Below are 23,950 nucleotides of genomic sequence, written 5' to 3' on the forward strand. Positions count from 1 at the left end.
TCCCAAATAAGTGAGGAACCGAGGCTGAGAAACTTCTTCCCTTGGGACTTCTTAATCACAGGGTTAGGTGAGAAGGTATCAGGACTGAAAGTCTGAAAATGTTGATATGCTGAGAGGACCCTCAAGGGAGAAGCAGGCGAAGGTGCTTTTGAAACATTACTATTCTAGGTAAGCGCAGGGTTGCGCAGCAGTAATAGGATAGTATAGTAATACTTAAAGCTTTTGCTCACTCCAAAGGGAATAGGGACTTCCCACAACACAGACTTTCATGATGGGGGAGACTCTTGGTGGGTTCGGAGCTCCTGGCCCACTTTATGAAGCCCAACCTGTTCCGTGAAATGCTCCAAGGCAGAAATGCCCCAATTGTGTGGGATATTTTGTGATACCTACAGTCTCTGTCTAGTACCCCCAACTCCAAGGTATCTGAATCCCCCAGGGTCCAGAGCTTGTCTGATTGGGCTTAAGGACCTGATAGGCCTTTGGAGGTTTCCTGGGAGGAGCACCCCTCTCCCCTACATGCAAGTTCCCTGTCCCCGCGCCTCCCCCGTCCTCGCTCCCCCAGGGCAGGGTTCCCTTTGTAATTAATCCCTACTCTCAAACCAGAGGGGAGAAAAAAAGTGTTAATGAGGGAGCGTCCCATACTGACTGGGCGGTCGCCGCTCGCAGCTAGAACACCGAGTAATTAAATTATTTTTGGAAGGGGGGTGGGATGCGGTGGTGCTGGTGTCAGGAAAATCCCCGTATGCACGGGAAGCGGGGAGCGTCTCCTGCCACTAATTAAAATCAGAAATTACTCTCCCTTCTCGCAGCCCTGGGGGGGTGGGGGAGGAAATCAATCTTCCCACGTCCCAGACTGGACTCTGTGTCGCCGGTCTGTGGCCCGCAAGAACGCACACCTCCATCCCCGGGGGTCCCAGGGCCTCCGTCTCTCACCGGCGGGTCGGAAAAAGGCGCCCCGGGAGGGAGGGGCTGTGGCTGGGCCTTGGCCGGGGATGGAGGCCTCCCGGGTCACCGCTCGGGGCAGGGGTCGCCGGGCCGCGGCCTTTCTCCGGGTTCGGAAGGGCCCCGCGCGTCCGGGGCGTCCCGCCGGCCGGGGAGCGGCGGCTCCGGGAAGAGCCGGGCCGCAGACAATGGGCGCGGCGGCGGGAGGGGCGCGACGGCAGGAACAGCCAGGAGGCGGCGCCCGGGAGCGCGCGCCCCCCGCCCCCGCCCCCCGCCCGCTCCCCTGCCCGTCCCCTCCCAGCTCCGCCGGCGGCTCCGGTGCGATTCCCGGCCCCCGGTTCCGTGCTCCTGGGCCCCGCCATGGGAGCCTGAGCGCCCCCATCCCCCGGCCCCTGCCCCCGGGGCCCCGAGGGGGACAGGCAGCGGTCTGGGACGCAGAGGGGGTGGCCGGCTCCGGAGCCCCTCCGCGCCGCCCTCGCCCGCGCTGCCCGTCCGCGAGCACGGAGTTCGCCGCGACCCGGAGCGCTGCGGATACAAAGGCGCCGGGCCGAGCCCACCAGCACTTGGCGGCGGCGGTGAGTGCGGGGCCGCGGGGGCGCGGGCAAAGTTTGCCAGAAAAAGAAAGGAGGACGAGAAACAGGAAAGGAGGACAATCGTGCGGGGGGCCCGGGGGTGCCCGGCCCCTGGGCGGGCGGGATGGCTGCTGGGGGACGGGGCGGGGGCTTGGGGCACCCCCCTTCCGGTCCGTTTTCCCACCGCACGGCGGAGTGCCCCCCCCAACTTTGCGGACCGCCGGGGGCTCGTGGGGAGGGGGCGGAGCCCGGGCCTGGAGAGCCAGGGACTTTCCTGGGCCCGGGGCCCCGGCGGGGGCCTTGATGATCCCGGGGGAGCCGGCTGAAGCCGGAGCCCGGGAGTGTGTGTGGAGGTGGGGGGAGAGGCAGTGCAAGGATCGGAGTCTGGATGTACTGGAGGGGGGAGGTGTTTAGGGGTGCAGACACACCTTCAGGAGTGTGGGAGGGTCGGGGCAGGTATGCATTCGGGGTGTAGTGTGGAGTCTGGGGACCGACTGAGGAGAGCAGAGGGGGCGTGTGTTGCTCGAGGCCGGTGCTGGCGGGCACCGTGTACGGGGGCCCAGGAACAGGCGCCGGCGACCCTCTGCCCACTCAGATGGACCCATTTGGGGGACCTGGGGGCTCTGCATCAGTGAGTCTTAAAGCATCAGTGGAGGCTCAGCGTGCGTGATTGTGTGTGTTTGAGTGTGCGTGTGCGCGCGCCGGGATGTGCTGCGTGTTCCTGCAGGTGGGCCCCTGGGTCTGGAGGTGTCGCCGTTTTCCTGTGTCGGTGTGTGCACCGGAGAGCAGCAGACCACAGATCGGCCTGTGCCTGGCTCTGCATTTATGTGGATACTCGGGGGAAGGGGCGTGTGTCTCTGTGTGTGAACTGCACAGGGGTTTCTGGGAAAGAAGGGTGTAGGTACTGAGGAAGGTGGGTGTGTGAGAGCAGAATGGGCACACCTGGGTAGGTGTGCGTGCACCTGTGCAGCGGAAGGGGGGCGAGCGAATCCGTTCTCCAGTGTGGACCCTGCCTTGATGGGTACGTAGCAGTCTGGGTACTGTCTTAGGTGTGTGTGGGTTTCTGAGTGTGTTTTGGGGGTATATCCTCCTGCCTCTGCAGGCAGATTTTCCTGGGAGAAAGCCCGAAGGGACAGCTGTCTGGATGCTTCTGAAGCTTCTCAGATGTGGCTTTCTCCGGGGTGCGAAGGGAGAGCTTTAAGTATCCGAGACCGGCAAGTGGGAGTGAGTGGGCCGTAGTAAGAGGTGCCTGTTTGGGGAGGTGGGTTTTTCTAGAAAAGGGCGTGTATTGTGGGGCATAGAGAGCAGGAGTTCTGGCTGTAGTCCTAGAGGAATTGGAGGCCCTGGAGGGGTCAGGGAGAGAAGGAAGAGGGGCCTCCCTCACCACATTCTTGGCTCTCCGGGGCCCAGGCTCAGCCCCCTAGGCCACAGTTGTCTTGGAAAGCGCCCTGCCGTGGAGTCCTTGACTTCAGAGTCCACGAACTCTGCCCTGCCTCCAGGACCCTACAGTTCCTGAGGACCTGGGATTTTGGTACAGGCTGGAGGCCAGAGGAGGCCAGAGCAGACAGCCTGCTGGAGGGATGAACAGCGGGGTGTGGAACGGGGGGGGGTCTGTCCATGGGGTTGAGAAGGTGGTGTGGGAGCTCCGGGGAGCCTGGGGTGGGGGGCCGGGGGTTCCTCAAGGGTTTCTGCAGGTGCGTCTGTGTAGATCCCTTCGTTTCCCTTTTCCCTGGTGAGGAGCGTGGCGGGGGTGGGGCTGTGGTCTGGTGCCCGGTCTGAGGGTGAGGACCAGGAGCTGAGGCAGTGAGGGGGCGAATGACCGTGTGTTGGGGAGAGAGAGGGTGGGCACCCCTTGGAGGCCGTCCTCACCATCCTGATAGTGTGGCGGGAGGTCACCACTGTCTGGGAAGTGGGTGTACCTCTCCCCACAGAAGCAGTGTGTACCCCCTTTGCCTCTCCTCTCGTCCTTTCTCTTTTGGGGTGAAGGGAGGGGCTGATCTTGCATGCTTTGTCCTGCCCGCCCAGACGCTGCCCTGTCGCTCGCAGCGGTGAGGGCGAGCCGCCCAGTTTTAGGGGCTAAGGTGGTGACCACGCAAGTTTATCAGGGTCTCCGAGAAACTACAATATTGGAATGTCTGAGTCCCTAAAGGGCACGTACCATTGGAATGTTCTCTCTCTAGTCCCCAGGGCTCCCCGGCTTCCCTAAAACTTGGGGATGAGGGTAGTGGGAGGTAGAACATGTTGGGACTAGGGCTGTGGGCAGAGCAGGAAGGACCAGATGCGTGACACCCCCAAGCCGGACACCTGATGGGGCGGGCTCCTGTGGTGAGCAAGGCTCTTGCATCCAGGATGGGGGGTTCTGGCTCTCTGCGAGCTGGTGGGGCGTCCTCCCAAGCAGGCGGTGTTGTGCAGAGGCTGGCAGGGGCCGTCTCTGGGACCAGTGGCCACACTGGCTCCTTCTGCCCCATTGTCTTGCTCCTGCCTGGTCATTCCACCGATTCCTCCAAACAGGCCTCTCTGGTGTGGCCCTCAGCAAATCCTGCTCCTTCAGAGTCTGAGGAAGGGCCCCCTTTCCTGGCCCTAGAGCAGGACAGACTTTTATCTGTTTATCTGGCTTCCCAGAGGCCCTTCTGGCTAGAGAGGTGGGTGTGTACTTGGCTACCAGAAGCTTTGGGGGCAGAAGAGGGATGAGCTCGGGGACTCTCCTCCCCTCTGAGTTGGAGGGACTCCTCTCTGCTCTGTTGCGCCTTCTGCCCCCAGCAGCCCCCTACACGGTGTTGGTTGGAATTAGTCCTTCATGGTGACCTAATGTGGGGCAAGTTCTTAAAGCCCATTCTTTAGCCTGTTGTGTATCTTAGGACACCGTCCTCCAACTCCAGATGGGGCGTTCCTGCAGGAACCCCAGGCCCCCGGTGGCGTCCTTGCCTGGCTCTCGGCTTGCTTCTGCCTTCTCAGTTTTGCCCCTTCCTAGATCTGAGACCTCAGACAGAGGAGGTAACTTTTTGAAGCCTCACCCATGAAACGGAGTTAATAGTACGCCCTACCTCTTTGGTTTATGAGGCTAAGTAAAGGCACGGAGAGCCTCTGCACGGCGCCTGGCTCCTAGGGAACGCTCCGTGCCCATGAGCCGAGTGGTTCGGGGTCTCGCTGATCATGATGGGGGGCAGCGCTGGGTTGGGGAGCAGAGCGAGGCGTTGGCCCGGCTCTCCTGGCAGACCACGTTGGGCACTGCCCGCTGTCTGCCCGGCGCCGTGGGGAGCGCCGGGGAGAGAGGGGCGGATGAAACGGGCTTTCACAGGGAGACGTGCGGAAACACGTTGAGCCGCTGCAGCCCCGTGAGTACTGGGTGGAGGTGTGTTCTGGAGGCCACCGGAGCCTGGAGCCAGAGTGCTCGGCCCTGCGGTGGGTGTCCGGGAAGGCCCAGGAAGGAGATGTGCCGTTCGCTGGCTGTTTTTTTGAACAGGTGAAACTCACATAACATAAATTAACCATTTAAAAAAAAAAAAGATTTTATTTGATAGAGATAGCGAGAGCGAGAGTGTATAAGCAGTAGAGGGAGAGGGAGACGCAGGCTCCCTGCTGAGCAGGAAGCCCGATGCGGGGCTGGATCCCAGGACCTTGAGATGGTGACCTGGATGCTTCGCGGACGGAGCCCCCCAGGTACCCCTGAAATTAATCATTTTAAAGTGTGCATTGGCATTTAGTACGTTGGCAGTGTTGTCCAAGCGTGGCCTCTGTCTGAAAGTCTTTCCCCCACACCGAAAGGAGACTTGTCCCTACACAGCAGCTGCACCCCTGCCCCTGGCAACCACCGGTCTTCATTCATTCAGAACATTTACCTGCTCAGGATGTTTCATAGAAATGAAATTATACAGCGTGTGACCTCTTCTGTCTGTCTGCCTTCCCTGCGCACCTGCTCTGCAGGGTTCCTCCGTGTGGGAATAGGCATCAGAACCTCAGCCCTTTTCATGGCTGAATCATATTCCATGGTGTGGATGGACCTGAGCAGGAGGGATAGTAGGAGCTGGGCAGATGGGGCGGGGCCTGCGGGGGCTCTGCAGGTCCAGGCTGTGCGTGCCGGAAGGATTGGGGGTGTTGGTGAGTGGTACGCAGCACGGTGCTGCTGGATCTTAGGTTAGGGTGGGGATCTGGCCTCAGTTTCCCTGCCTGTGAAAGGAAGTCTCCTGAGGTTGGTGGCGTTGGAGGTAATAGGGAGGGAGAGTCTGGGATCCTGTTGCTGCTTCTCAGGGTCTGCGTGGAGGATGGGACTTTCTTGCCCTTTCCTCGTCTTTCCCCGGTGATTCCCTCCTGTTCACATCTGCCCTCATTCCTGTGGGTACCTGTGTTTCGGCCCTACCGGAGGTCAACTTCCCCATCTCTGAAATGACCTGACATTTCTTCTCTCACCATCTCCAGGTTGGGAGCCTTGTTCATGGGGAGGTTTTAGTAGCGGAGGTGAGGGAAAAGCCTGGGCGTGAATCCTACTCAAAACATGCCCCCCCCCCACTGCAGCCCCCCTCCCCCAGCCTTCCCTGCTCTAGCCCGCCTCCTGGTGACGTGACCCAGATAGCCCTCCTGTGATCCGGAGAGAAGTGAGGTGGGTCGAGGAGAATCTTTCTGTCCCTTGCTCCACGCTGCTTGGTTTGGAGTAGGAGGCAGAGGCCTTGTGTGGTGGAGCCCTTTGGAAATGAGGTGTTGCTGTGTCTGTCTGGTGCCCCTGGTGAGGCTGGTAATTATAGACAGGACAGCCGGGAACGGGTTTGGGAGAAGCAGGCTTGGAATCAGCAGAGCCAAGGACCTCCTGGTAATCAGGGTGGGCCGTGAGGGAAGAGGAGGGAGAAGCTGGGGGCTGGGGTGGGATGAAAGACTTGGGGTCCCCTTACCCAGCCCCTGCACACACAGCCGGGCTTAGCACCTATGGGAGAGTGGGGGGGCTGACTGGAGCCCGGCCCGGTCTCTGTAACCCGGTCTCTGTAAGTGTGGAAGGAGGGAGGAGAAGAGGGGGATGGGGGGACTGGGGCCAGCCCCCCACCCTGAACCCAGGAAGGAGACAGAGAACGGGAAGAGGGGTTTTGGCTGCTCTCAAAGTCAGTGCTTGGCTGTGGTGGAATTAGGGTGGGGTCGGGGTCCCTGGGGGCTGGGGCCAGTGCTCTAGCCAGAGGTGATTCCGTCTTACTCTGGCTGGGGTCTTTCTCACAAGGAGGCCATAGGAACCGGAAGTGGAATGATGGCGGGTGCACCCCGTAAAGGAAGAAGAGGTGGGAACTGACGTTTTATTGTTGCCGACTCCATGATGTTCTATGTACGTTATTTTGTGGAAAACTCTTAACCTTCTGAAGTAGGTGCTATTCCTCCATTTTACTGGCCTGAAAACTGAGGTTTAGAGAAGGTGAGCGGCATGCCCCCCGGAGGCTCTTCCGTTTTCCACAGTGCCCCTTCCGCCCGCCCCTGCCTCCTTCCGGTGGAATCTGACTTGCTCATTATTGCCTTTAATCTTGAACTTGAATAGCTGGCCCGTCTCCTGGAAGGTGGACATGAGTTTCCCTGTCAGCTCCAGGAGAGACGGCTGCGTCTGAGGCTGGGCCTGAGGCTGGGCCTGAGGCTGGGCCTGGGGGGTCTCCTGGAAGAGCAGCACCTCCTGGTCAGGAGCCGGGGGCAGGGCTGCAGCCTGGGCAGAACCTGGCCAGGGCCCGGCCTCTTCCTCTCTGCGGGCCCCTTCACACGTGGCGGGTGCTGGCCGCTCCAGCCCGTGGGGTGTTGTCTGTGATTGAGAGGGGCCTGGCCCTTGTTTGTAGTGTTTTCCAGCAACCCCCCAAATATCCCTCGGACCTCCGCTTTCACCAGAGGGCTCCTGGCTCCCCGACCCTGGGCAGAAGATAGTGTGAGTCTGCGGAGGGGCCTCTGGCTTTTTAGGGTAACTGGGGGTTGGACGGGAACAGGTGCAGAGCCCGAGGTGTGAATGTGGTAACTTAAAAAACAACCGAGTGTGAACAGAGATACTGTTTTGTCACGTGCTTTGCTCCAGGACGGGAGGTGGCAGATAGAAGGGCTGGGGTCCACGTGAGTTCTCCCGATCCCGGCTCCTTCGGAAGAGGGAGACCTCAGGTGGTGACTTAGTCAAGATGGTGGAGGTCCGTTGGTACGCGGGCCTGTCAGCTGGCCTGGTTTTCCTGTGCAGGAGCTGGGTCACTTGCCGGATCTCGGCCCCTGGGCCGAAGTGTGAGGGGAGGGTTTCCAGAGTGGGGAGAGCCAGGCCTGCCGCCCGCGCCCTCTGTCCCGCTGCGTCACACCCGTAGGCGCACCCTGCTGCTTCTCCCGTACAAACCAGCTTTCGTAGTCTGTGGCCCTCGCTCCCAGCTCCCCCACCACATGTCAGCCCCAGGGCCGCTGGATTCCCCTCCCCAAGTAGCTGCTTGCCACCTCCTGCTCCATGGCAGAGGCTGGCCCAGCAGGCTGGGGGCCTCCTGGAGTCAGGGTCGTGGGGGCCTACCCGAGACGGTAGGCTATGGAGAGAGGCGTTTTGGGTTCGGCAAGGCTGGGGGTGTGGAGCGCACAGGAGCTGATCTGTGAGCAGCCTGCTCACCTCCTGTGGTCCGCCTTCTCCTGTCCCTGAGGACAACTCGAGGTGCCTGTTTTCCTTCTTGGCTCTTCCACAGCTCACCTGCTGGGCAGGTAGGGGCCAGTCCTTCACCCCAGCTGAGAGAGGGAGGAAGAAGTTCGGAGCCTGGCGGGTGGGAATTGTGGGGCCAGCCCGGTGGGTGGAAATGAAACCAGGAATCCGGGCACCTAGAAGCCCTGGCTCCCTTCTCCCCGCGCCTGGCACCCTGTCTCCCCTCTGGCCCCCAACCTGGGACAGGTGCCAGAATGATTACTCACCCTTTCTGCAGTCTGCCCTCCCCCGGCCCAGTGTACCCTTCTCCGCTGGCTGAGGCTAGGGAACGGGGTGCTGGGGTGCGGGTGCATGGTGTGTTGGGGGACAGAGACGTTCTGCGAGCAGGGTTGGGGGTGGGGGAGCCAGAGAGGAAGCCATGCAGGTCTCTGCAGAACCTGCCTGGCCGGGGTGGGTGGAGCTGGGTGGGGCAGGCAGGAGCCCGTCCAGGTTTCAAAGGGGGCTAGGAGTGTGGGTGTATGTGTGTCTGTGTGTCAGTGTGTCTGTGGAGGACAGACCTTAGATGGAGGAAAACTGAGGAAGTAGAGGAGGAGCGCTTGGCTCTGGCTCCCCCAGCTCCTCTTCCGTGAGATGCAGCCTCAGGTGTCCTGGCCAGGAGCCCGGTGTGTGGGCTCTCCCCAGCGGGGCTCCTTGCACTGGGGTCCGGCCGTGCGCATCTGCACTGGAAGCACAGTCACCACGGGGACCCAAGCACAGCCGTCCCTGCTTTTCAGCCCAGGGAGGAGAAGGGTCCTGCCCCCGCCCTGGGGCTGGGAGGATGGTGAGCTCATGTCTGGGGCTGTCCTGGGAGAGTGCCTGGTTAGTGGGGGTGGGGGGGCCTTCCCAGGCCGGCCCCTTCCTCCTCCTCAGCCCTCTGAGATCCAGCTGCTCCCTCTGGTCTCACCCAGGGACACTGGGACCCTTTTCATGTGCAGGAATGGGGAGGGGGGGAGCACATCTCCAGTGCATTTTTGGTCTAGGGCCTGGGGCTGTTCCTGGCCTTTCTTGCTTTGATTCTTCTTGTGATGGGGAAACCCAGCATGGCCTCCTGGGATGGAGGCTTGTCCACCACTGGGGACTGGCTGGGGACTGGCTGGGGGAGCATCAGGAGCCTCAAGTGGGTGGGGGACGGCTGGGGCAGAAACCAGCCCTTGGAGGGGAAGGGCTCCGGTCTGCACTGTCTCGGCTTGGGCCTGTCTGGTCTGTCCCTTGTCACTGGTGAGAAGAGCGGCTGGGGCAGGGGTCCATGCGAGTTCTCCCGATTCCGGCCTTACAGTCTTGGCCACTCCGAGGACCGGGCGTCTCGTGGAGGAATCTGGTGTCGCTCTTGAGAGGAGCACGCAAAGCCAGAGCTTTAGTGAGGTCTGACGGGGGAGGCCAAACAGGCGTGCCCGAGATGTGGCCGAGGTGTCTTTCTCTGGGATGCGTGTTTTTATCTTGGAACATAGGGTTGCCTCTGGAAGGCCTCCTTCCTCCAAGTTAGTGCTGGACGGGTTCATGCGGTTTCCTCCTGGGAGGAGGGAGAGAAGGGAGCCGGGGACTACATGGGCACAGTTAGGGGTTCTCGTACCTTACTGTCCCGTGCGGCAGCCGGATAGGTCACCACATTCACTGCCACCCCGGACCCCTCTTCCCACCGCCAGTGGTTGCCAGGGTCTGGATTGAGCACATGGATGAGTCTCATGGCAGAGAGGGGACACCACCCGTCTGAAGAAGGATAGTTATGACTTTGAGTCTCTGCCCTGCCCCCACGAGCCTCCTGACAGGGTAGGGTGCTCTGTCTTCCTTGACAGATTTCTAGTTCTTTGGACACTGGGTGGGGAAGTAGGACCCCGCTGCCACCCAGGAGGGTGGCCAGCCGGCACTTGGCGTGGGACTCACATTGATGTCCTTGGACAGCGGGGCTGTGGGGGGTGAAGCTGAAGGGACCACGGGACCAGGGCACTCACACGTCCACACCTAACTGTGGGTGGAAGCAGGAAGGGGGAGGCCGAGGCCGTCAGACCCAGGCTCTTGCGTGGGATCACAGCCCTTTAAGGGCCAGTGTCCACAGATTGCTCTGTAGGAGGGGTCCAAGGAGGCAATCACGCCCCTTCCTTCCAGGTCTGGGACGGAGAAGAGGAGGGCCCTCTGTCTCAACAGTGGGCCTATCGAGAGCGCTGCCCCGTCAGAGTCAGGAAAGCTGTTGGCATCTGTCCTCTTGCCATCTTCTTCCCGCCGCAGTGGGAAGGTCCAGCCCAAGCACCTTCCATGGTGCAGCTGGTCTACTACCCCAGCCCCGTCTTCCCTAGAGATGAGGAATAACATGTGCTCTCTCTAGGTACATGTTTGTGTCCGTCCCCTCCGCACGCACCTTTCCTTTCCGGGCTGAGTCACGCCCCCCAGCCCCACGCGCACTGCTGCCCCGCCTCCGTTCCCCACCCCAGGCCTGAAGGAGCTGGGACTGGGTGGTGGGGTGGCCCTGGTCCAGACGGCGGGCGGAGGAGGTTGTGTGCCTAGCCACCTGGCGGTTGGCCGTCGGTCCCCAGCACCTGCCCCACAACGGGGTGCCCGTGTCTGCGTCCAGTGTCTTGCCCACCTGAGCTGTGCCTCTGAGGGGGGCAAAGGGGAAGGGTCTCATCTCAGTCTGCCTTTTGGCCAACACCAGCCTCCCCCTCTGTAACCCCCCTACGCCCCCCAAGGCCTTGTTCCCTCTGCCTGTTGCCAGGTTCTGAGTGTATTTTTTCCAAAGGCCTCTGATTGTTTCCTGAAGAAACCCGATCCCAGGGCTCAAACAAAAGCTGGGGCTGCCAGAGGAGAAACCCCATTCTCTCCCCCTCTGTCCCTAACCCTCCCCCCCCACCTTCACAACCTCTCTCGCTTTGGATGCTGGGTATGGGTTCCAGGACCCGGCTGCCATCACCTAGGCAACAGGGGGCTTTGGTTGCCATGGTGATCAATGTGGGAGAAGCTGGGCAGCCGGGACAAAAGCCCCTACATTCCCCCCCCACCCCTCCCCCCAATCCCCTTGGGATGGTACTGAGACACATTCCATTAATTTTATTTCTGAAAGGCCTTTGCGGGGAGAAGGGTCTTGTTTTTGTGACAGGCTCCCTTCCCCTCCCTCTCTCCTCTCTGGCCTCCTTTTAACCCCAGATAATCCATGGTTGGTTTGAGCAGGGAACCGAGTGAGTGTGATTTGTGTGTCCTGGTGGTGGGGGCAAGGTGAACACAACAGGACACGTTTCCCTTTCCTAGCCTCCCAACCGCAAACCAGTCCCCCCCACCCCCACCCCCATCCACACCGGGTCTTGCTGCCCTCAAGGTCCACCTCTGACATTTCCACTTGTTGGTCTCATCCAGGGCTCCCCTCCCCCACCCTTTTCCCTGGGAACCCGCCCACCCGGGAGACCCTCCAGACCCCTGATTCCTGAGCTGAGGAAACAAGGGCAACTTCTCCCCTCGTCCTCCCTCACCTCCCATCCCTCCCCTAGCCTCTCCAGACTTAGTTCCCTGGGTGCTCGAGGGGACAGCAGGCAAGGTTCTGAGGAACCGGGCTCCTCCGGGCCACTCTGGTAGGGGAAGGAGGAGCACGTTTGGATGCTTTCTGGGGCATCTCGAGTTGGGTTGGAAGGGGTGGGTGGAGCAGGCCAGGGGAGCAGGGCGTATGCTGGGTCTTTAATACGTGGCTGGGAGGAAGGTGGGGGCTGAGGCTGAGCAGCTCGGAACAAAGGGCTGGGAGGGGCTGGCACCCTTGTCTGGTTTGAAATTTATCTGTAGGGGAAACACAATGGCATCGGCTTCCCTCCTGGGTGTGTTTGAAGTGGTCCTGGCCAGGGCTGTGTGTGTGTGCGTGTGTGTGCGCGCGTGTGAGACTTCTTTATTTAGTAGTCCCAACAGCAGGATTTATTTATACTACCTCTCTCCCAAGTCTCAGAGGAGGTGTCTGGGGATCGAGCGTGGGCGACCCTGGAGCCAGAGCGTATTAATTCCTTAACTAATTCTAACTGAGCCGTACGGAGAAGCATTTCACCCCAGGGTCCTCACAGCAGCCCCATCAAACACGCATCGTTTTCCTGTTGTACTGATGAGCCTACCAGGCTGCAGAGCACAGAGAAGTTAGGTAACTTGCCTGTGGTCACGGAGCGGGTGGCCGGGAGAGTTGGGGTTTGAATGCAGAGAGTCGGGGTTTGAATGCGGAGCCTCGGATGCCACTGGCTCCGGGAACGTGAGCATTAAGGGCAAGACTGAGAGGGTGCGGAGTCCAGACCCAGGCGAGGGCAGGTCTGTTCCCCTTCACTTCTCCACCCCCTGTCTGGAGCCCACCTGTTCTCTTGAACCTCCCGGTGGAGTTCAGTTTGGGGACGAGAATAGGCTGCAGACGGAGGGCGGGCACCTATGGAGATGTGAGCCCGGAGGAAGGGTTCTCGGGCGCCGGGCTGCAGGAGCCCCACGTGTCGTTTGTGGACGGGGTTCCTGTTCACGGCCACAGTATTGAGAAAGGGTTTGGCTTGGGTTGAGGCCCTGTGTCTCTGACCCCTAAACGTGTGTCGGTCGCTTGCTCGCCTTGACGTGGGGCTATTGACAGGCATGGCGAGGCCACGGGGCTGCCTCTAGGTAGCTGGTAGGGGGCCAGGGAATGGGGGATGGACTTCATCTCCCACAGTCGTGGCGGGCTCCCTGGGAGTCAGAGCAGCGGGTGCATTCCCAAGGTCAGTGCCGGTTTCTTGCCGCGTGCCCCTGGGAGGAGGGTGGACACAGCCGGGTCTCGGTCGTGCTTTGCGTTCTCCGGCTGCCGAAGACCTGGCTTAGTTGGAGAAAAGTTAACGACGACACGAAGGCAAGCCCGTTTCGGTTCTGAACATCGTTGACTTTATGACAGCATGTGACCTCGAAACGCCCTCCTGTTCTCAGTGCCACGGCAGCCCTTCTGGCCCTCCTGCTCCTCCGGCCTTGTCGGCCCCTTTGCCTGCTCTTACATCCTGGGATTCCCAGATCCCCCCTACGCATTCCTCTTCGCAGGGGTCCCACCCATTCCCACCTCGCACCCTGTCAGCACCTCCAGCTCAGTCTCTCCTGGGTCTGGCTCCTCAGGAACCCCACTGCCTCCCTGACCGCCTGTCTCGTGGCCTTGAACTCAGCCCGTTGGAAACGGAGCTCCCAGGGTTGGCCCCTCCTTCCCCCACGTGACAGCACCGCCATCTACTCTCTTGCGCGGGCACTCCCTGCCCTCAGCCAGACCCCAGTGGCCCTGCTGATCCTGCCAGCATGTCTCACACACGGCTGTCCTCACCTCCAGGCCTGCACGCCTCCGTCCCCGTGTTCCCTCGTCTGCTCTCCTCTCCCCTGTCCCTAGGGGCCCGCACAGCTAACATCCTTCACAGGCTTCCCCTTGCGCTTGGAATAACATGTGAGCTCCTTGCCTGGCCCAGGATCTCGGATAAGCTTGGCCCCTGGCTACCTGTCACCACCCTCTTCCTCAGCTGCAGTCCCACTGGCTCTTGCGGGCCGCGATATTCACCGAGCTCTGCCGCCCTTGGTCTTCCCGAGCGCGCCTCCCTGCCCTTCTCCTCCACTCTGCCTGGTTCGCTGCTGCTCTCCCTTTAGGCTCAGGTGTCATGTTCTCCGAGAAACTTTGCAGAAGCACTCAGTTTCTGGTCGCGGCCCCCAGAGCCGTCCCTCCTGGTTTTCCGCTCTTTTCCTGTCATCACTGCAGTGGTTAGTTACTCGTATTCTGGTTTCCTCAGTCAGTGTGCACCTGCCCCACTCAGCCCGGGAATGCGGTGTCAGGTCTCCGCCGCACCCCCGCGGCCTCGCGGGGAGCACAGTGCACGGCGGTCCCTGAGAGTGAGACCACGGGCTGGCGAGTGAGGCTGGGAAATGCGTGTGTGCATGTCGGAGTGGTGTGCGCGACAGAGGAGGGACAGAGCAGGGACAGAGGGGAGATGGCACCACGTTGACTGTTGGTCGTAGAGGGCTGGGCTCTGGGGGCCCCGGCAGGATGTGGGTGGGGGGTGGGGAAGCAGGGCTCGCTCTGCTCCACGGAGGAGCGTAGAGGTGAGCGTGCAGAATGAGCAGGCCACCCGGAGTGCACACAGCCAGGACCTTGCCTCGACCTTGCCTCGACCTCGCCATTTACGGACGTGAGGCTTTTAGAGAATGGTTCCTGCTGCCTTCTGCTCCCCACTTGCCTCCAGCGTTATCCACAGTTTCCATTCCTGATCTTGTCCCCTAGTCTGTGTGCGTGCACGTGCGCGTGCACACACACACACACACACACACACCCCGTCTCTGAGCCTCAGGAGGAGCCGCCAGCTTGACCCGGCTGTTTGATGTAGATGCTGGCAAGATGGTGACAGGAGCCCTCCTCCTGTGGGCATCCTTGGAAGCAGTGAGTCAGGGGACAAGGAGTTGAGGGGGAAGGAGAGGCCTGGACAGCAGCCAGCTGCTTTCTGTTCTGTGAGGTCTCTGTGGCTCCAGCCTGTTGGCTGGCCAGGACCTGCTCTCTGAGCCTTGGGTTTCCTGGCTGAGAGTGAGGAAAGCGCTGCCCTGGCTCTTGGCCCCGCGGCGTGCAGGGTCCGGTCGTTCCTAGTGGCCTTTGCCGGCCGTCTTTCCGGCGCCCGCTGGCCCAGCCAAGGAGTGCTCTTTGTGGGAGGCACGGTCGGAGGGACTGGGTGCGCTGGACAGAGCGGGAACCTGGAGGGACTGTTCTGAGGCCTCGGCGAGGCCGTCTGCGGAAGCCCTTTGGGGATGGTCCTCCCGGCCCTGACTTCCCCGGGGGCTCCAGCTGCTAACCGGCTGCGTCCGTTTCTCAGGAACGCCGCTTGACTTTCTCTGAGACGAGCCCACCCGTCCAGCAAGATAGAGTCCCTCAGGGTGACGGTTGATTTCCTGAAGGTGCCCCTCGGCCTGAAGAGGCCGGTGCTGAAGGAGGCGGCTGTGGGGCCCCCCAGAAGGCCCCAGCCCGTGGCCCTGGAGCGCTCCCGGGCCCGGCGTTCGGACGCCATGGACACCGAGTCCCAGTACTCGGGCTACTCCTACAAGTCCGGCCACTCCCGCAGCTCCCGCAAGCACAGGTGGGCCCGCGCGGGGGTGACGTGCGTGCTGCAGGGCGTGTTGGGGGTGCGCGACAGGTGGGTGTGCACGGGGGCTGCTGAGAAGACCCAGGTCCCCCCTCTGATCTTCTCTGCCCGCTCCCCTGGCCTCCTGCTGCAGAGACCGCCGGGACCGGCACCGCTCCAAGAGCCGCGAGGGGAGCCGCGGCGACAAGTCCGTGACGATCCAGGCTCCGGGGGAGCCCCTGCTGGACAACGAGTCCACGCGAGGGGATGAGCGGGTAAGCCTCCGTGCGCATGGGGTCTGGGCCAGGGGACTTCAGGCTGCTCCGTGAAGCTGGAGGTCCACCGACGGGGCAGGGCCTGGAAGCCTGGGCTCTTTGGACAGAGGTCCTCTCAGGGAGGGCATCTGTGTCAGACCTCATTCTGCTGGTGCCCAAGGTAGGACCCTGCTTCAGTAGAATTCAGGGAGTTTCTGTAGCGATCCCTTTGGAAGCAGCAGCCTCTGCCTCCCGCTGTCAGAGAGGTAAGGTGGCCTGGGCTGTGTCCTGGGAATCGCCTGGCTCCCCTGGGCTGAGGCCCGCCTGGCGCGTGGGCTGGGAAGCGCCAGCAGGAGGGCCCTGCGCGGCAGGTGAGGTCCGGGAGTGTGGGCGGAGTCTCCCTTGAGCCGGGAGGCGTGGGCACTACCGCGCCCTCTGTTGTTCACTTGCAGAATCGCGTCGCCTGGGCCTGGAGGGAAGCAGGTGTGGGCGGAGTCAGCAGAGAAAGGAAGGGGAGAAGGGGGGGAAGGGGGCGCCCGGAAGGACGGTGTCATTCCCAGAGGGCCCGTGAGCCGGTTGCTCCTGCTCTAACCTCTGTGGCCCACTGTGCTCGCCAGCAGGGAGGCCAGTGCTGGATTAGGGCAGAGGTAGGATTTGAGGTGACTCTGGGGTTGCCTGTGTCTCACGTGCCTCCCGCGCTTCCTTCTGGGGCTGGAGACTCCCAGCTCCCTTCCCCTCACAAGAAATTTGTGTCTGACATGGGGACTTCCTGGGTCTTGGGAACAGATGAGTACCTAAGGGAAGTATTCTTTCTCCCTCTTTCCCAGTCCTGTCCTCTCCCTGAGACCTGGCCTCCCGAGTTCTTGAAGGGACCCCGAGACATGTTCAGCTCACCTGCTGTGGGGGAGGAGGCCACAAACCCCTGATGCTTGGAGAGGGTAGGCAGCGTGTCTGCGGGTCAGCCTAGAGTGAGGACTAGACCCAGTTCCTCGAGCTGAACATGGTCAGTGCACACACTTCCTTCCATCAGATCAGACTCTCCTCCCATCCTTTGGAAGGCCCAGTCACTGACCCTGCCAGGCATCTCCTATACCCCCCTGTCGGTGTCCTAGTCCTGAGACGCTGTCCCCATGCTGTCCAGGAGTGAAGGGTGTGGGCACTGATGGCCACTGGGCCCTGGGGCTCCTCTGTGGGATGGTGTCTGGCCACAGCAGAGATTGCTTGAATGAACCCCACTCCGAAGGACACTGGGGACCGCAGCCCGTCTACCCGCTTGCCTCCAGCAATAGGCAGCTGCTGTGCTGCGGGCCGACCAGAGACCCGGGGTGGCCCTAAGTGTGTCCGTCTTCCATGCCCTACACTGATCACTTGCCTTCCCCCTCTTTGCCCCCCAGGGTCCTCTGGCCTTTGCCATACTGCTTTGTTTCAGGTCACCCCCTTAGTCAGAAACCTAAAGTGGCTCTCGAGGTCTGGGGAGTAGTGCTTCTGGCTTAGCCCAGTTTGCACGTGGCCTGCTCCTGCTCTAGCTGGCCGTGCCTGACTCTCCTCCTGGCACGCGCACACTGCGTGTCCTCGGGGCGCCTCAGCTCCCCCTGCCAGCCCCCAAACGTTTGAGTGATTCATGGGGGCCTTGTTAAAATGCAGGTTCCCGCGCAGTCGGCATGGGCTGGGGCCTGAGACGCGCGTTTCCAGCAGCTCCCAGGAGGTGTCTGCGCTGCTGGTCCACAGACCCTGTTATGGGTAAATAGGACTTAGGGATTGTTGAGTGAATTCAGTGATTCTCAGTTTTGGATGAACGTGAAAATCATCGGGTTTTTGTTTTTTTATTATTTTTTTAAAGATTCTGTTTATTTGAGAGAGAGCGTGAGCGAGCATGAGCCGGGGGATGGGCAGAGGGAAAGGGAGAAGCCGACTCTCCACCGTGGGGAGGGCTGGACCCCAGGATCCAGGGGTCATGACCTGAGCTGAAGTCAGATGCTTAACTGACTGAGCAACCCAGGCGCCCCCAAATCATCTGGTTTTTTTTAAAAAGGTGGTTTTCCTCTTGGGTGAGATCTGGGCATCGCTGTTTTTTCCCGAGTTCTCTGCTTTGTGCCCTTTGGTCCAGGTCTCAGAGGTCCCAGCCCTGCAGAGGCCAAGCTTGGCCAGAGTGGATCTTGGTAATGCTTTGGTGGTTGCACATGGGCTGATGGCCGTCTCTTCTCTCTTGTGCTTTGCTGTCTGTCCACCCTCCCTGCTCCTCCCCACTCCTCCCCTTCCTTTCCCCTCCCTTTCCCCTATCTCCCTCCTCCTCCCCCACCTCCCTCTCCTCTTCCTTTCCTCCACCTCCTCTTCCCCCTCATTACCCCCCCTCTCCCCTCTTCTCCTCCCCTCCTCCTCCGCCCCCTCCATTCTCTTCCCCCTCCTCTTCTCCCTCCCGCTCCTCCTCCCCAACCCCCCTTCGATGCCTCTGCCCCTCCTGCTGTAGGATGACAACTGGGGGGAGACGACCACAGTAGTAACGGGCACCTCAGAGCACAGCATCTCCCACGATGACCTCACGCGCATCGCCAAGGACATGGAGGACAGTGTCCCGCTGGACTGCTCCCGTCACCTGGGTGTGGCAGCGGGGGCCACGCTGGCGCTGCTGTCCTTCCTCACGCCTCTGGCTTTCCTGCTGCTGCCCCCGCTGCTGTGGCGGGAGGAGCTGGAGCCCTGCGGGACGGCCTGTGAGGGCCTCTTCATCTCTGTGGCCTTCAAGCTGCTCATCCTGCTGCTGGGCAGCTGGGCCCTGTTCTTCCGGCGGCCCAAGGCCTCGCTGCCGCGTGTCTTCGTGCTGCGCGCACTGCTCATGGTGCTGGTCTTCCTGCTCGTGGTGTCCTACTGGCTCTTCTACGGCGTGCGCATCCTGGATGCCCGCGAGCGCAGCTACCAGGGCGTCGTCCAGTTCGCCGTGTCGCTTGTGGACGCCCTGCTCTTCGTGCACTACCTGGCCGTGGTCCTGCTGGAGCTACGCCAGCTGCAGCCCCAGTTCACGCTCAAGGTCGTGCGCTCCACCGACGGCGCCAGCCGCTTCTACAACGTGGGCCACCTCAGGTGTGGGCGCGGGCCTGGGGGGAGGCTGGGGGTCTGCAGGGCGCATGGGAGAGAGCCGGGCGTGGGGGCGGTGGTGAGGAGCTGGGGGGCCGCAGGCCGCAGTAGGTTTTCAGCAGCGCAGGGTCCTGGGGCAGGTGGGGCTGGGAGTTGGGAATGGGGAGAGAACAAGCAGTGAGCCACTGGGGACCTCAGAGAGGGCTGGACCAAAGAGGAGAAAGGTGTGGGGCGTGAACAGGGGATTTTGGGAATCACTTCCCTGGCCTTCTTGGAGGCACAGCCTTGGTGAGCCCTCAAGTGCGCAGTCGCTGGGATGAACTGACCGGAGGACGGACCCCCAGAGGGAGAGATAACGGGAGAGTTCTTCTGCCCCTCCCTCTGGGCCATGCAGAGTTATCTGGAGCACCTCCTGGTCCCGGAGGGAATCTTGGGGGACTCTTGGGTGGTCCTTTGTGGGGATCCAGGCCCCGTGCCCTTTCTTCCCTGGGCTTCAGTGCAGCAGAGAAGGACTAGCAGGCCCTGGACCCCGGGGAAGGCTTGAGAGCCTGGTAAGTCGACCTTGGGCCCTGAGCCAGGCTTCTTGGAAGCAGCTTGTCCCTGTGCTTGTCCTTTCCTGCCCTGCTGACCTGCCCTGATGTCTCCCTCCCTGGCACCCCTTGTCGGTCCCTTCTCTGTCCCCCTCCCGCCGTCTCCCCCACAGCATCCAGCGAGTGGCCGTGTGGATCCTGGAGAAGTATTACCATGACTTCCCTGTCTACAACCCCGCCCTCCTCAACCTGCCCAAGTCCGTCCTGGCCAAGAAAGTGTCTGGCTTCAAGGTGTACTCCCTCGGAGAGGGTGAGCGGCCCTGCTCCCCTGCCCTCCTGTCCACCCCAGACAGAGCGCGGTACCTGCTCCCCGTTTCTCTCAGCCTCTTCCCTTGCTTTCCCCAGTCCCTTCTGTCATTTCCCGGGACTCCAGGCATTTGCTTGCTGTCCCCCCGTGCTGTGGCGTGTTACCCCCTGTCCCCCCATTCTGACTTCTCTGCTCACCGACCCTGGTTCTGAGCCCTCAGCTTTCTGAGCTCCAGGTCCCCCTGCACCGGGGGAGCACGTCAGGACTCCTGCCCTCCAGGGCCCTCCTGGTGGCCATCCTGTGGGCCTCTCCCAGCCGTGGCCAGGAAGGTTGGGGGTGCCAGCAGTATCGCGGGGGTGGGCACGGCCTCGTACGACCTGTAAGGTTGCCGTCTCTAGACTTCCCGGGATGGGGAGCCAGCGCGCTGAGAGGTGACCGTGCCCATCTGTCCTGCTCCTGCGCAGAAAACAGCACCAACAACTCCACGGGCCAGTCCCGGGCGGTGATTGCGGCGGCTGCTCGGAGGCGGGACAACAGCCACAACGAGTACTACTATGAGGAGGCAGAGCACGAGCGGAGGGTGCGCAAGCGGCGGGCCAGGTGGGTCCGGGCGCCGGCTGGGTGTGGGCGGGCATCTGTGCCCGGCACGAGGGCTGCGGGCTGAGCGTCTGTGTCCTGCGGCTGCCGGGACAGACCCCCGTGCTGTGCGCCGTAAACCCGCCCACGCTTCTCGGCTCACGGTCCCGCAGGTCAGGTCCTCGGTCTGTGTCAGGCCAAGGTCAGGACCACTCCCACCTGAGCCTGGGTCCTCTTCCAAGCTCCCTGGCCCCTGGAATCAGTTCCTTGTCACCTGGCCTCATGGGCAGTCGGGATAGGGCAGTTCGATGTTTCCAGCATCATCTCTACCTCCTGGAGAAAACTCTTTTAAAGAGCTTATCGGATAAGATCAGGCTGGCCAGGGTCATCTCCTTGTTTTATGATGTCCACGTCCACTGACTCGGCACTGCAATTATATTTGCAAAATGTCCCGAGCGAGCGGAATACCCAGGAGCGGGGAATCTGCTGGAGGCGAAGGAATGGGGCATCTCAGAAGTCTGCCCCCCACCGTGCAGCAGGGACCTGGCAAACCGTGGGAGCCTTGCCCACAGCAGTGGGCCTGAGGCTGGACTGGGCCTCCGAGCAGTAGCTCTTGGAGGCCTGCTCAGCTGATGGTTCCTTTTACCTGCAAAAAATGAGGTTCTGGCGCTCAGATCTTGGTACATTCTGCAGTACTGTCCTCACTCCTCCCTTTGTCCTGTCCGCATTATTATGTACAATTAAGTCAGGCCTGAAGAGTCTTTCTTGGTACCTGCTGCTGCCGTGTCCCACCGTGGCTTGTTGGGATTTCCATGGGGCCTGCGGCAGGAGAGCGCGCCCCGGGATCTGACCACCCACTGTGCCCTCTGCCCCTCCTCCAAAGGTCTCCAGGCTGTAAGGGAGGAAGTTATCCCTTCTGTCCTGACATGAGGCTGGTGTCCCCTGCCGTAGGTCAAAGACCAGCAGTGCCATTTTTTTTTTAAGATTTTATTTAATTATTTGAGAGAGAGAGAGGGAGAGCGGAGGAGTGGAGGGGTGGAGGCAGAGGGAGAAGCTGCCTCCCCGCTGAGCAGGGAGCCCAATGCTGGCTCGATCCCTGGACCCTGAGCTCATAACCTGAGCCAAAGGCAGATGCTTCACCGACTGAGCCACAGGGCACCCCTGTATGCTTGTAACGCAGATTGACTTCTTTCTCCTGCTTCCCCTTAACACGGTTCTTGAGACGCTCCCCCGCTGCGGCAGGTCCGGCATATAGCATCTCATCGCTGCGCCCGCCGTGGGTGACGGGTGACTCCCGCCTCCTCGGCCGTATTTGGATTACAGTCCTCTTCCCTCTTTGCCTGTCTTGATGGACACGGACGTTTTCATTCTCTGTCTGGTGGCCAGCCGGGGAGGGCTTCGTGTGTCTGTAGCCGTCCAGGTCTCTTGTGAATGGTGGGCTCACCTCTGCCATCCGGCCCTCGTGTTCTTGCCTTTCTCTTCCTGGTTTGTAGTCAGTTCCTTGCAAACCCACCCCCCAGATGGATGTCAGTGTTGCCCCTGCTCTGTGCCTGTTCGTGTGTTGCCCAGCGAAGCGTGACGGGGGTTCTCGGGCAGCACGGCCGCTGCACGCGAGGCTTGCTGCTCTCCCTGAGCCCGGGCCCTAGCGGTCTCCGGCTTTGACACTGGAGTCCCTGTGCTCCGCTCCCAGAGCTCTATAGCTCTTTCCTGCCTTGCCTCCCACCTGCCACTGCACCGTGTGTGTGCACGCCGCCCCCCCACACCCTCATAGCCCAGCCCTTGGCTCAGGTGGGTTTGTGTGCTTCCGGGTCTCCCCACCCCGAGCCCTGACCTCGCTCAGGCTGCTGGAGGGCTGGAGCCGAGGGAAAGGTGGGAGGTGGGCGTGTGGTCCAGGCCCCTCCTGTCCCCCAGGCTCGTGGTGGCGGTGGAGGAGGCCTTCACTCACATTAAGCGGCTGCAGGAGGAGGAGCAGAAGAACCCCAGGGAGGTGATGGACCCCCGGGAGGCGGCGCAGGCCATCTTTGCCTCCATGGCCCGGGCCATGCAGAAGTACCTTCGCACCACCAAGCAACAGCCCTACCACACCATGGAGAGCATTCTCCAGCACCTGGAGTTCTGCATCACCCACGACATGACGCCCAAGGTAGGCCCACCCTGCCGCCAGCATCCTGCTGCTCCCTGCTCTGCCCACCTTCCCACGGTGCTCTCACCGCACCCGCCCCGCGGCCCTGCCTTCCGCCCCGCCCCCCGCCGTGGTCTCGTCTGTCTTCCCTGCACCCCCATCTCGGCTCCGAGTCAAGTTCGCAGGTGCTGAGGAGCAGGGGCGGCTTCTGGACTCTTCTGGGGCCCCTGAGACCTGACTCCCATCTCTCCAAGTTCTGTGCGGTTGCCATACCGAGTCCCCCCTGCCCCTTCACCACCCCCTTTGTGCTTTTTTTGAGCCATTACCCTCCCCTCCGCTGTATTGTCAGCCCCCTAGAATTGCGTCCTGAACCACTCTCGGTGAGCAGGGTGGCAGCCTCCGTGAGAGCTGATGGCAGGGGAAGGAAGAACCAGGGGGGGCTTGTGGCCTACCCTGGTGCAGGCAAGTGGCAGGGCGCAGGTCCTGACCCTGGGGGCACCCCCCTCTTCTGTGGGCTCCGCTTCCCCGTGTTTCATACGAGGGTCTGAAACAGAGGAGCTCTGCCCCTTTCTGCTCTGTTGTAGACGGTGTGGAAGCAGAGCGTGAGCTGGGGGACTTCTTGGTTGTCTCTGGAAGCCGTGCCCCCGGGCTGGGGGCATGAGGTGGTGGGTGGGTGGGAGAGACGCCCATGTAGCCCCTGGCCCCCCCGCAGGCCTTCCTGGAGCGGTACCTGGCGGCCGGCCCCACCATCCAGTACCACAAGGAGCGCTGGCTGGCCAAGCAGTGGACGCTGGTGAGCGAGGAGCCGGTGACCAATGGGCTCAAGGACGGCATCGTTTTCCTCTTGAAACGCCAGGACTTTAGCCTGGTGGTGAGCACCAAGAAGGTCCCCTTCTTCAAACTCTCCGAGGAGTTTGTGGATCCCAAGTCGCACAAGTTTGTCATGAGGCTGCAGTCTGAGACCTCGGTGTGACTGAGCCGCAGGGCCGGGGGCGCGGGCCCCTGCGGGCAGGGGGCGGGCTTGGCCCCCGTCTCCTGCCACCTTTCGGCCCCCTGCCCCCGTTTCCTTTTACTTGAATTGACTCCCCCCCCATCTGCCCCCTTCCTCCTTGGTTGCCCCACGGGAGCCTCAAGAGGCCCCTTTGTCGTCAGCAGAGCCTGGGAAGCTCGCTCTCAGTCCCCAGCCCTCACTTGGTGTCGTTGTGCAGGAAGCCGTGCCTCTCCCTCTCTCCCTCCCGGATGGTGGTCTCTCCTGAGAGGGGACAGGGCTCTCCTGAGCCCCCAGGACCCCCCCAAACCAGGTTCTGGTAGCAGTTTCTGCCTGTGGCCCTGATGAGGTGTCCCGGGGGCCCAGACATGACTCCAGAGAGCCACCGTGCCAAACTCCTCCAGATGGGGGGTCGTCCACTCCTCCTGCCCACTCAGCTGGCCCGGTACCATCGCCGAGTCCTCGGGGCAGGGTACCCATGCGTCCCCCTGACTCGGCCCGGGTCGGGGGTCTCCCTGCCGTGGTCATTGGCTTTGTCTGTCGGAGCCTCCCCTGCACAGCCACACACATGCAGAGCAAGGGGAGATCCCGCCCTTCACCCCTAAAGTCTCTGCCTTCTGTCTCTGAGTCATACGGTCTCCTGGGACCATAGCCAGACTAGGCAGAAACCCTCTGTGACCACCTTTCCTGGGCCGTGGGGGACAGTGCCTTCCCTCACTGGGTTCGTGCTGGGCAGCCACTGAGGGAAGGATGGGAGAGACCCTGGGGAACATCGCGGATCCCCACCCTGAACCTGCCTGTACCCTCGTTCCTGCCTCGCTGGGCCAGGTTTCCCCTTCCGGGGGCAGGATGGCGAGTAGATGCCAGCCCTGATTTAGTGGCTTGCCGCCCATGACCCGAT

General features: G+C 61.8%; 1 protein-coding gene across 2 annotated transcripts; it reads left to right on the plus strand.

Annotated features, from left to right (window-relative positions):
- The first annotated feature begins 1,281 nt into the window (after positions 1-1,281).
- LOC116863057 (vang-like protein 2) lies at positions 1,282-23,082 on the plus strand. Of its 2 annotated transcripts, none has more exons than XM_032850556.1 (8): positions 1,282-1,517; positions 14,958-15,218; positions 15,358-15,478; positions 17,925-18,532; positions 19,230-19,366; positions 19,828-19,963; positions 21,851-22,082; positions 22,774-23,082. In XM_032850556.1, exons 2-8 carry the CDS (start codon positions 15,148-15,150, stop codon positions 23,032-23,034), a joined length of 1,566 nt encoding a protein of 521 aa, XP_032706447.1. In that variant the 5' UTR covers positions 1,282-1,517; positions 14,958-15,147; the 3' UTR covers positions 23,035-23,082. The 2 variants fall into 2 exon arrangements, with proteins under 2 accessions (XP_032706447.1, XP_032706450.1); XM_032850559.1 differs by lacking the exon at positions 1,282-1,517 and adding an exon at positions 9,395-9,641.
- The last annotated feature ends 868 nt before the right edge of the window (positions 23,083-23,950 follow it).

This window comes from Lontra canadensis, unplaced genomic scaffold, assembly GCF_010015895.1.
Source record: "Lontra canadensis isolate GAN:19392208 unplaced genomic scaffold, GSC_riverotter_1.0 scaffold497, whole genome shotgun sequence".
NCBI lineage: Eukaryota > Metazoa > Chordata > Mammalia > Carnivora > Mustelidae > Lontra > Lontra canadensis.